Raw genomic sequence first — 10,481 nt, 5'->3', positions numbered from 1 at the left:
GTAACGGATGTAATCATTGTAAGTGATCAGATAGAATATATTTAGTGTAAAGGATCGAAGAGCGCTAATAAATTAATGTTAATCTAAACACATTATGACTATTAGAAGTTATTTGCCATCATTTGTCTTTAAAGAAACCAAAGGAAAAATGTTATAAAAGAAGCAGCATCTGCAAAACGTTTAATCTCGTTATGTAAAACAGCTTATTACTATACAATCCTACAAGACATGTACGTGGTGCATTAAAATCAGATTTATTGCAGGTCCTACACTGAGGTCCAGGAAGCGGCGATCTGTTTATATGAACTACTGCCATTTTAATATATTATTTGTAGAGTTGACAGTAGCATTTTCTATAAGACTATCGCATTTACAATGTTAAAAAAGAGAGTTCAGTGGTTCTTGTTAAGAGTGAGGTAAAATATGAGTTTTTATAATTAATATAATTTACTCTTCGTGTATCAAGGCTTTCTGGGATTATCAGTGAGCGGTTCCACCTTAAAAAAAGTCTAGGAAGACTTTCCGCGCGGGCCGCTGATGAGAACCGAGGACACGTGACCAACTGAGTATTAAAGCCAAACGCGCGAGCCTAGTTTATTGAGTTTGAGCTGTGTGGAGGAGCGTGTGTGCTTGTTTTCTTGTAATTAAGGTAATGTGATGATGATTTGATTGCAATTATTTATTTTTCAAATAGTGTATTTTTATAAGCGGTATATGAGAGTAAGTCTTCAGCGCTTTACAGTCTGTACTACGTCCTAGTGGTAATGCGACCTAGTTACTTGCAGGGTGTGCTAGGCAATGGGCTGTAAAGGTTCACGTAGTGGTTTGCGACTAATGAAGCAGATATTTTGAGTTTAAGAACAAGTCGTATCTGAATATCTTGGGATTCAGGCTTAAACTGACCTCGTTCATTTAGGAAACCTCTGTAAAGAATACTTCGTGTTTTCTCTTTGTGTAAAAGCTCTACACGCAAGGATGAAATGTGCTATTAACTGTATTATTGTGCCTTTTAAGCCTCGAAGCGAATATTAGTTCTAATAGTGTTTTCAGTTTTATTTTCTTACTGGAGTTTGGAAACTGTCCTTTCACGGGCCTTTGCTTCCGTCCCGAGTTTTGGCGGCTGTTTTCCCAGGCGGTTAGTGTTCCCTGGGAATTGTGGGAGAGCCAGGCTCCTGTTCAGGCGCCTTGAAAGTTCACACAAAGACCTCGGGCTGCGCGGTTAAACGGATGGCAACATGAAACGTGTCTAAAATAAATGCATAATATCTTACTCGTATTTGTCAGCTTTGTCCTATGTAATCCTTAACGTATAAAGTGAACTTTATAAAGCGGATGATGCATGATTAAATGTCTAATGCTTTGCTCTATAGGTGTTTTATTTGGCTTGCTATGGTAATTTATAATGATCCATATAAATAGTTTAAACTATACCAGGCTTATTTATGTAAATGTTTTCCCTTCCCAGTTACGGGGAAAAAACTAAACGTGTAGTTATAAGGGAATCTATACCCTTGCAATATTCTAGATGTTCTAACATGATCAACCCTCTTTTTTTATTCAGTCCAGCCTTATTTTTTTTTATTTTTAAGGTTTGTAGATAATGAATTCGGAAATGAGACAGATCGGGAACACAAAGGTAAGATTTCAGTTTGGTACAAAGCCTTCTCTGATCCCCCATGAATTAAAAATAGAGCACTGTGGCTTGTAGTTTCCAAAAAAATAATGTATATAAGGACTCTCTAGACTAAAAGTCTATACTAAGCTGTAATGGTCTTCTGCAGATCTATTTTATATTTTTTATTATGGGACTTGCCTGATGTGAAAATAATCTGTAGTGTTTCTGTTTCTGAAGGTGGGAGTGGAGGAGTTGTTTGATTGAGCAGTATCTGTGTTCTTAAGAAGTTAATTTTAATCTTCTACACATGCACACACTGCCCCTCATCCAAAAGCAGCAGGTCTTGGACCTGATCATTTTGTAACATCCAATTGTAAGAATGAGCTGAGACTGTGACTCCTGTACCCATGTAGGGAGAATGGAACTTTAGCCAAAAAAAGCTGGACAAGTTCTACAGTGGTGTACTGGAGGTTCAGTGTCAAATTGAGGGAGAAACATTTGGCTCATGCATAGCATCAAGAAGGGACAATACCCCTGGTCAGTTCATCCTGACCCTGGCATTTGCATACTTTCTTTTTGTTGGGTATAGAGTCTGTTCCTCGGGAATTGTAGCACAGGGCTCCAAAATACCGTAGATAGTGAGATTTGTGCTGATTGTCAGTATAACATAAGTTTGTCGTGTCTCCTGTTAGTGTTAAGTTTGTGTGGATGTATATGTTAATCGAGTAGCACTTTAACAGGGAATACCTCCCCCTCTGCCCCCCACAAATATCTACAATGTAGTGTAATATTAACCTCTTTCTAAGTATACAAACTTATTGACATTGTACTATTTCAGAAAAAAAATCTCAAAGCATATTTGGTTAATCAATGATGGACTTGCATATGATGTATAATTTTAGATTGTCACATGCAAACTTTGGTCTTCTAATTAACTTTAAATTTCTATGCACTGACTGCCTTTTTTAGGTGAAAATGTGTAGCATTTGCTGCTCCCCCTTCCTTCAGCAGATATATGACTAACCATTTCACCGCAATTTGAGCAAAAGATTTTCTCAAGGGCACAACTTGTCTCTTGTCAAGGAGTCTTTTGAAACCATTGTGCCCCACTTTAGCAATGGGGACCATGTCCTTTGCTATGTAGTATGTAATGCCATTAGTTTTTTTGTTACATTTTTGCATATTGAGTGGCATTAGTAAATGCTTGTGTTAGTCAGCTGTTTGGGAGAATCACTTCAGCTATGAGTGCGCTTTTCAGACTCCCCTTTTTTTGGACATGCAGTTTTCGTATTCATGGTAGTGTTTCAAGTGATGAAAGAAGTTGCGCGTGTTACTTATGGGCGCAAAAAATGTCTTTCCCGACCGTTTACATCTGACTTCTCTTTGTTCAGTATCCTGTTTGCTGAAGCCAAAATATGACCAAACAATCAACACTGCATCTTTTTTTAGATACCTGCTTGTCGTCTTTTGTACTTGGGTCATCCCTGCCTGCCTGTCTGACTGGGGTTTAGCACGGGCGGAGCGGTGGCTCTGTGGCTAAGGATCTGCGCCTGTGACCGGAAGGTTGCCGGTTCAAATCCCGCGGCCGGCAGAGGAATCCTACTCCGTTGGGCCCCTGAGCAAGGCCCTTAACCCCAACTGCTCCAGGGGCGCCGTGCAATGGCAGACCCTGCGCTCTGACCCCAAGGTTCTCTCCCTGTCTCTGTGTCTGTGTCTCCCTGGAGAAAAGCTGGGGTATGCGAAAAGACGCATTCCTAATACAAGAAATTGTATAGGGCTAATAAAGAAACATTATTATTACGTTATATGAGCACTCGTGTTGTCTCATGCCCAGCATGCTTCTTTGTGTTTTGAATGAAGAACGAAGGTTGGACAAGGCAGAAGCATGTGACTGGATATGATGACTTGGTGTTGTTTTTTAAGGGGACCGCTCATTAAGCACACAGTGGGGAAAGCTTTTACCGTACATACCAACCTGTATAAGCAAATTAGGTCACTGAGAGATTCTTAATGTTGGTATCAATTAAATTTTCAATACATTGCCCAGACCTAGTTGAGAGCCCCTTGTGACATTTTATATTTGTGACTATTCTTCCTGATCAGTGGTTAAATGAGAACCACATTTTTCATGTAGTGAAAGTGACAGTTCTCACCTTTCTTCACACACAGCCTCTTTTCTAAGCACTATCATGCATTCCTGTTTTGTAACTTGACTACTGTAGCCTGCACTATTGTCCCCAAGTGAAAAACATTAAATAACTCCAGCTCTGAATTGTCTATTTCTGAAGCCAGTTCCCACGGTATTTTTGTTCAAGAATGTAGCAGTAAGATAATTATCTGTGAAACAGTAATAGCTACCCATGGGAATGAAGCAGAATTGCCTCACAGAGTGCAAGGTAAACCTGCTCCTTTCCCACGCTGGTAATGCAGTCAGACATGCAGGGCTGGTCAGACCCACAATGTTTACCTGCTCTTATTTGCTATCCCATGGTCACAGTGTAACTAATGATTAGAAGGAAACAATGAAGTTAAGCTTTTGTAAATGAGGTTAGGTATACTGATTAAACTGTTCATTCCCGCAAGTACCACTTTGGCCTGATCTGTTGCCAAGATGTTCTATTTGCATTATTTTTTACCCCCCCCCCTCTAACTTGTGTGCTGTTCTGTTCATTTGCATGAGTACAGATTACACCCTTAAAATTTCTTTGGTTAATTTGCGTCTTCATAATCTACCTTTCCCCCCCCCTCCCCCCAGAGCTTTTGCAATAGTGGGGTTCAGAGTGGATCAACTGTGAGGCGAACACTGCAGGTCCTTCAGCCCTCTGCAACAACTGGGCATCTGGTTGGCAGAGCAGGAGAGGTACAGAATTTTTGGTGACTAATTTGCAAGTACATTGTATTGAGTATTTTCAGTATGGAGGTTAATGTTAACTGGCTTCATAGAACCCTTGTTGTATCATAAATGTTTACTTTTGGTAGATGTGTTCCATTAAAGCATTTTTTTATCATTCCTGTGTCTAAAGATTTGTCTTGTGGTGGCTTTTTTTTTGTTTTTGTTTTTTTAGCCAGTTAAGTCATTCTCAAAGAGAAAACTGTGGATTGCTGAGCAACAAAAGGGATCAAAGAGGGTGAAGGCAGAAGTCAAAGTTTACACGGAGGGCAGTGAAAACAAGAACACGTCTGAGGAAATGACAAAGGAGGCATATGAGCTTATGGTCAAAGGTATTTATTTGTCCCGGCTAGTTTGAATATATTTTGAAAACCTTTGTGGTTTTTCTTCTACTAGTCATGTATTTGATAACAAACTCTAGACTGCTACATGCATTCTGCATTAAATGTAAAGCTGTACATTAATAGAATTATTCCTTTTAAATGGCTTGTAAGTTTCTGTTCCTTGTGGCTCACTCTGGAACTACTAACTATACTATTCCATCCACGTCTATTAAATAATAACAAAATGGTAGGAACACGCGCTTTACAAATTGCTGTTTTACATTAATATATACGTTTTGTTGAAACAGAAATCCCACCATCTGCCTACTGGAAAGAGGTTGCCGAAGAAAGGAGGAAAGCACTCTATAATGTTCTTCAAGAAAATGAAAAGGTTGGTTAATCCCTAAAAGTAGAGTAATGTTTAGCCATTACTTGCTGCATTCCCTTAACTTTTGTCCCACACAAGTGGCATTTTGGAAATTCAAAGATGTCAACATGCAATGTAAAGCAAGGGTTTTGTCTCAAAACCTTTACTTCTATAATGCATGCATACTTCTTAAAGATTGATTCAATTTGCTGTACAAATGGTAGATAATTTCTGTGCCTCAACATCAGTAAGTTAATTTTAAACTCCATATGTTAAGAGCAGAAACTGTCCAGCCCTTAATGTTATTCATATCTGTTATAATTAACAGTTACTACAAAGAGATCCACCTTAAACATTCATTGCTGTTCTGTAAGAAAATGACAAACTGAAGTGGTGAAAACCAAGGCACAACTGAAATCGACACCAATAACTAATACCATGATTAAATTTAGATGAGAAGCTACATAATGTAGTTTTTCCCATTGACTTTTTCTCCCTCCCAAACAGTTGCACAGGGAGATTGAATCCAGAGATGAGCAGGTCACCCAATTAAGGCAAGAAAATGAAGAACTTCAGGAACTTGCACAACATGTTCAGTACATGGCAGATATGATTGAGGTAAGAGCAAATATAATGAAGATAATACTTTTGTTTTCCCCTCCAATAGAGGATTAGGCATCCTTGAAGTATACTCCCAGTTCTTGTTTTACTTTATGAAAGCTTGGCTTGCATGTATGATTAGGGGGTAAATTAGTCTTCTGCATTCAGTAATTCTCATAAGAGTTGGATGAATGTCTTGTGCATTCTTATTTTGAGTGTTACTTAATACATTCCAAGCACTTTCCAGAAAACAGTTTTTGCCTTCCTCCATATATTGGCCAGAGCAGAAAGTTTCTTGAACTGTTGTATGCTTTATGAATTTAATTGGTTCTGTATATTTTAAGTGACTTGTGATATACAGCATCATAATCTGGGATCTCCAGCAAGAACTTGACAGTTTAAAAAAAACTATTTTCAGAGGTTAACTGGAAAGAGTCCGGATAGTATTGAAGCTGTGAGAGACCTGGACTTGGAAGAACAAGAAGAGGATCAAGATGAAGACTTGAGCAGTGAGGAAGAGGAGTTTTTGGAAGAGGACTATGAGGAACCTGCTGCATCAGTGTCTGATTCTGTTAACCAAATTTAACTTTTTTTAAAATGGGAACCAAAGTGCAACAAAAGACTCCTCATGCAGTACATATTTAAATTGTTCCTATGGTGAGATTCTGCCTGAACAAGCTCACTCCTGATTGTTCCTGTAATTTGCTCACACTGCCTTGTGTAAGGGAATTCCCCCCCCCCCTCCCCAAACTACTACGAAGCTTCCATTATTTTTATTTTGTCTGGCCTATAGGTAGCTTAGTTTTTGGCCATTACCCGTTTTGGATATAGAACCCAAAAAAGGGTTGTTGTTAAAGGATGAGTGGTTCCATGCTTTTATCAAGACGGGTTGAATTGTTCTCCCTGCGGAATCAAGACTGGTTTCTTGTCTTGCACAAATTGGGGAGGTATCGGCTCAGTTTGACACTGGGGACCTGGATGTAAATGGTTATTAAAGTCCATTATATAATTTGGGTTTGACCAGCTGTTGATGTAAAATCTTTGTGCAGTTTTAATGCATGTGATCTGTACATAGTTACCTAAAAGGTATTTCACTTGTACATTTTAATAAACTGAATTTAATTTAAGTGGCTGTTTTGATTTTTGTTTAGTTGAGGAGTGAAAGTGATGACAAGTTATTCTATTGAAATCTTCATGAATTGGTATTGAAACTGTACTTCACAATTTTTAGTAGTCTTAAATGATAAAACATGGTTAGTATTCAGGTTTGGGAGGATCAGTTAATAATGGAAAATCTTTGTATGAAAGCTTTTACTAAAGCACACCTTAACCTTGTATGAATTTCAATTTTACGGAGTATTGCTTGTGACGTTGGCAGTATACTAGTCAGTGCTTGGGCCTTGCATATCCCAGGAGCTGGAGCAATTCCTTGGCGTAGTTATTGGGCCAGCCATACCACCCCTTGTGTGCCAAGATCTCCAGGTCTCTCTGTAGTCTCTCTGAGTTATTTAGTGTTTTGATAATGGGGATGTTGTTGCAGCAGAGAACACTCAACAAGTAGCAGCTCCAGAACTTCACTTGGGTGGACTTGTTTAGTAAGAGGGTGGCTTCCTTCATATGCAGGATGTTCAGGAGAATGTCGACGAGTTCCAGGTCCTTTGCCCTTTTCTGGTTGTGAAGGTGTATGTAGCAAATGCCACTCAGACTCTGCAGAACTGTCATGATGCCTTTGTCCATGATGGCAGGATGCTTTAGAAAGCCAATGAGGCTAGCCATGAACTCTCCAGCGCATGTCCCAGCCGCGTAGCCACCTGAAAGTGGCACGAAAAAGTCTGTCATCCTGTGTGGAAAAAACAGTGCTCTTCTTCACATCGCCAATGTGATCCAAGATGAGTGCAAAAGTGTTTCGCATTTTGTTTGATGGCAACACAGATTGGCTTTTGTTTGCTGGTTCCATCTTGACATTTATTTTCTTTTGTGGTAGGTACATTGTAATTTTATTGTTCCTATATCGAAAGCCTGAGCCTGTGGATGTTGGAAAGCGTGGTTTTAGATTTTCAAGTTATACTAGTTCTGCCAAATGCTTGGTGGACAAACATTTCCAAGGCTATTGAAACACTGTAGATGTGCTAAGATCTAATTGTTTTCACTGGTTTGCTGGCAGGAATATGCTTGATGGAGGATTAAACATTTTACACTGAAGTACCACAGGAATGTTCATAAATGTATTGGCTTTTATCTACCAATGATCATCATTCCATTAGTTTAACTAGAGGAGAAGAACCTTATCTTAAGCATGATTTAAAAAAAATCCTAGTTCTTATGTTTGAGACGGATCACTAAAGACAAAGTGCTTGTAGGCTCCCCTAGTGTAGAAAGAAAACAAGGCTCTCTAGCAAAGTACAGTATATCCAATTAGATCTTTGAATGGAAGTGGGTGGTAGAATTGGATACATTTTGTTTTTGCTTACTGCTTGGGCCCATTGAAATATCAAGCACTTGGTGCTGGTTATGGTTCTAAGTTTTTATACAATGTATTTATGGGCTTTCTGCGCTTTTTAAAATTAAACTGGTGCCTGAAAGATTACTTTTAAAACCTTTACCTGGGCTCTCTTTGAGTGTTCAAGTGGTAAAGTACAGGTTGAGCTCCATTATCACAGATATGTGCCTGGCTGATGTCCAACAGTGTGTGACTGGGATTCCCCAAACCGTGGTACTCAGATGGCTGAGAGGGATTAGTCAACCCAGGCTTTCAGTCCTTGGTGCCCTTGTGACACAAGTGTCTTCAGTCATGAAGTACAGCAAAAATTTGTTTTTTAATAAAAACTGACTTGCCTTGCGGAAGATGTTCTTAAGGATTGGCACTTGCCTAGATTATTTTTATACTCAAAGGGCATTTTTTTTAGTTGTCTTTTAGTTGCTTCTTGTGTGTTGTATCTGTATCGTTTTCCTTATTTTTTAAATGTGAAACAAATTTTAAAAACCACCACCAGCAAATGATGTTTTTCTTCATCTAGGTATTGTTAGTGTTCTGAAAACTAGGAAGAGCTGAACTCCCATAATTTAATTTCATCAGAACACATAAGACTGCAATGATAAAGTTAAATACTTAATCAACAGAAACCTTATTAATTTGAAAACACAAAATCTTTAAAATTAACAATATGACTTAGTTATAGCTCAGATTTATCGATAAGAATATGCCAGCTAGTGTTTTAAAATTATGAAAAGAGCACTTTAATAAACTGTACACTTTTTGTAACTCCAGTAGTAAAACACCAACCTATGTGAAACCTTGGCTAAAAATGATGGGATCCCCTTACTGATTTTTAATTTGAAGTCCTTCAGTAGTTGGTCCATTTAAGACAACCGAAACATGTTGGGTAACCTGCTATAAGGAGATGGGGTTAATAACCCTGCTTTATGTGTAAATCACAGCACTTAAAGGGATTGATGGCAAGAAAAGTCCTGTAGATAAGTAGGTTTTTTTTTTTGCTCGAGTAGAAGACAAAGCATTAATTATAGAAGGAGGATTAAGGTACCTGTGTAGGCCAGTAGCCCAATATAGGAGGCTGCCTGTACTCTTTTCTTCAGGGGTAGGCTGGTGTTCTGAATGTCCCGGCCAGCAAGCCTGATCTTTCTGTGGTGAAGATTCTCACTCCCCATGTCTGACAGGTCCTCACTGGGAAACAGATGGGGTTTGATGTGTGTCTCATAAAATAAAGCCAGACGCTGAAACATGGCAGCTAGAAATTCAAGGTTCAGTTGTTTAGCAGAAGCTGGATATCGGAAATCAGAAAAATCATGAGAGACAGAAATTCTTATGCCCCATGAGTCATAACTTGGACTGTGACATCACAAGGTCTAGAGAATGTTAGAGTAGGGCTTTCATTACTTTAATGAACCAGCAAGTTACTTTGGTTAGACCCTTGGCAAATTATTTTTCTACTCAAAGGTTGGAGATTTTAAAGTACTTCAGAAACAGAATAGTTAAAAAGCAACCTGCTTTGTGTAGGAACTGGACAAAAAGAGTGCAATGTAAATTCATTGAGGTCACTTTAGGGCTCAGTTATTTAATGGAGGAACACAAACCAGCAGACATGTGGGTCCCCAAGACCAATATTGGGATCCCTTATGTTAGAGCAAAATGACAGAGCCTGGATGTCAAAAACCCAAGAGCGCAGAAGCTGGTGACCACCTTCAGTACCCTGGTCTGTTCTTGGACCAAGAATAAACTTAGTCTACATCTAATGTGATTCATTCTATCAATGCAATTTTTGGAGGACTTCACAGAGTATGAAGTCCCCCTTTCTTTCATTTTTAGCTATATGGGAATGTATTCTATTATTGCTGAAATACTTTAATCATAATACTCTAAAGGGATCTCCAGCCCAGGTCATGGAGAGCCACAGTACAAAACATTCTTTGGTGCCCATTAAACCACAACTTCCTAAAACTTTAAGCTTTATCCATGATTAAAGGTTGATTAAATTAACTGTGGGTGCTTTTCAATCATCATGGTCCATAGTTCCCCTAACAGAACAAATTATTTTCTTATTTTCTTGCAAGTGTTCCCAATTTTAAGAAACGGGTCATTTAGGGTTGTACATAAGACATGCTGGATACGACCACTCCACGACAAATGTTGGAGAACCTTGTATTAAATCTACCTTCCTACATAATTCA

At 38.7% G+C, this 10,481-nt stretch overlaps 2 protein-coding genes across 3 annotated transcripts; one reads left to right on the top strand and one right to left on the bottom strand.

Moving 5' to 3' along the window:
- Positions 1-546: 546 nt before the first annotated feature.
- gmnn (geminin DNA replication inhibitor) lies at positions 547-6,922 on the top strand. Of its 2 annotated transcripts, XM_015357271.2 has the most exons (7): positions 547-649; positions 1,590-1,636; positions 4,371-4,475; positions 4,681-4,837; positions 5,137-5,219; positions 5,703-5,813; positions 6,214-6,922. In XM_015357271.2, exons 2-7 carry the CDS (start codon positions 1,601-1,603, stop codon positions 6,379-6,381), a joined length of 660 nt encoding a protein of 219 aa, XP_015212757.1. In that variant the 5' UTR covers positions 547-649; positions 1,590-1,600; the 3' UTR covers positions 6,382-6,922. The 2 variants fall into 2 exon arrangements, with proteins under 2 accessions (XP_015212757.1, XP_015212758.1); XM_015357272.2 differs by lacking the exon at positions 547-649 and having other exon boundaries at positions 1,566-1,636.
- Positions 6,923-7,091: 169 nt separating this feature from the next.
- On the bottom strand, positions 7,092-9,548 carry armh2 (armadillo like helical domain containing 2). The gene is made up of 2 exons (XM_015357273.2): positions 9,338-9,548; positions 7,092-7,606 (listed from the first exon to the last, which is right to left on the bottom strand). The coding sequence occupies exons 1-2, from the start codon at positions 9,534-9,536 to the stop codon at positions 7,182-7,184; spliced, it is 624 nt and encodes a 207-aa protein (XP_015212759.1). The 5' UTR covers positions 9,537-9,548; the 3' UTR covers positions 7,092-7,181.
- Positions 9,549-10,481: the final 933 nt, after the last annotated feature.

This window comes from Lepisosteus oculatus, chromosome 10, assembly GCF_040954835.1.
Source record: "Lepisosteus oculatus isolate fLepOcu1 chromosome 10, fLepOcu1.hap2, whole genome shotgun sequence".
NCBI lineage: Eukaryota > Metazoa > Chordata > Actinopteri > Semionotiformes > Lepisosteidae > Lepisosteus > Lepisosteus oculatus.
The sequence above is the reverse complement of the archived record's forward strand: the minus strand, read 5'-3'. Positions and strand labels throughout refer to the sequence as shown.

Bases quoted from the DNA above. Each gene is read 5' to 3' on its own strand.
- gmnn (XM_015357271.2), top strand. From the start codon at position 1,601: ATGAATTCGGAAATGAGACAGATCGGGAACACAAAG. The intron at 5,220-5,702 runs GTTGGTTAATCC...CCTCCCAAACAG, and splicing joins TTCTTCAAGAAAATGAAAAG to TTGCACAGGGAGATTGAATC. The intron at 5,814-6,213 runs GTAAGAGCAAAT...AACTATTTTCAG, and splicing joins ACATGGCAGATATGATTGAG to AGGTTAACTGGAAAGAGTCC.
- armh2 (XM_015357273.2), bottom strand. From the start codon at position 9,536: ATGTTTCAGCGTCTGGCTTTATTTTATGAGACACACATCAAACCCCAT. The intron at 7,607-9,337 runs GTACCTTAATCC...TGCCACTTTCAG, and splicing joins TGGGCTACTGGCCTACACAG to GTGGCTACGCGGCTGGGACA.